At 80.4% G+C, this 514-nt stretch overlaps 1 protein-coding gene across 1 annotated transcript in view; it reads right to left on the bottom strand.

Moving 5' to 3' along the window:
• SUMO1 (small ubiquitin-like modifier 1) overlaps nucleotides 1-311 on the bottom strand; it is an 11282-nt gene extending 10971 nt beyond the window's left edge. The window contains exon 1 of the mRNA XM_014954653.1: nucleotides 159-311. Coding sequence (XP_014810139.1) covers nucleotides 159-170 — 12 coding nt within the window. The 5' untranslated portion in view covers nucleotides 171-311. The remainder of the gene's footprint in view (nucleotides 1-158) is intronic.
• Nucleotides 312-514: the final 203 nt, after the last annotated feature.

Here is a 514-nt window from a genome sequence, read left to right as displayed (position 1 = left end):
GCCCCACGGCAGCGAGGGGGGAGCCGCAGGCAGCTCCTCCCGTGCCCCCGGGTCCTGCCGCCGCTGCCCGCCGCGTCCCCCCGCCTCCCCGCCGCGCGTCCGGCGGCAGCTCCTCCCGGGGTGGGCGCTCGGTCGGCCGGGGCCGGCGGCGCCAGTACCTGGTCAGACATGGCTCGGCCCCGTTGCGTGCGGCAGGCTCGGCTGGGCCGCTGCAGGCGCTCCGCTCCTTTCTCTGCCCGCAGCGCAAACACAGGCCGCGGCGCGGGCGGGATTTCCGGTGCGCCTGAGCTCACTTCCCGCGCGGCCCGGCCCGCACCGCGGCTCCTCCCCGCCGGCACCGGGACCCCGCGGCAGGCACCGCCTTCCGGCCCCCTCGGGCCTCCCCGCTCTCTAAACCGGGAGGTGCCGCTTCCCCGGGCTCGCCCGCAGCGGCCCAGCCCCGGGCAGAGGCGGGGGAAGGCAGCCGGGCGGCGGCAGAGAGGCCGGCTGTCGGCAGGCCTGCGGAGGCCCGGCT

The sequence above is a fragment of the Calidris pugnax genome, unplaced genomic scaffold (assembly GCF_001431845.1).
Source record: "Calidris pugnax isolate Ruff unplaced genomic scaffold, ASM143184v1 scaffold103, whole genome shotgun sequence".
Classification (NCBI taxonomy): Eukaryota; Metazoa; Chordata; class Aves; order Charadriiformes; family Scolopacidae; genus Calidris; species Calidris pugnax.
This window is presented reverse-complemented; position numbering and strand designations above follow the sequence as displayed.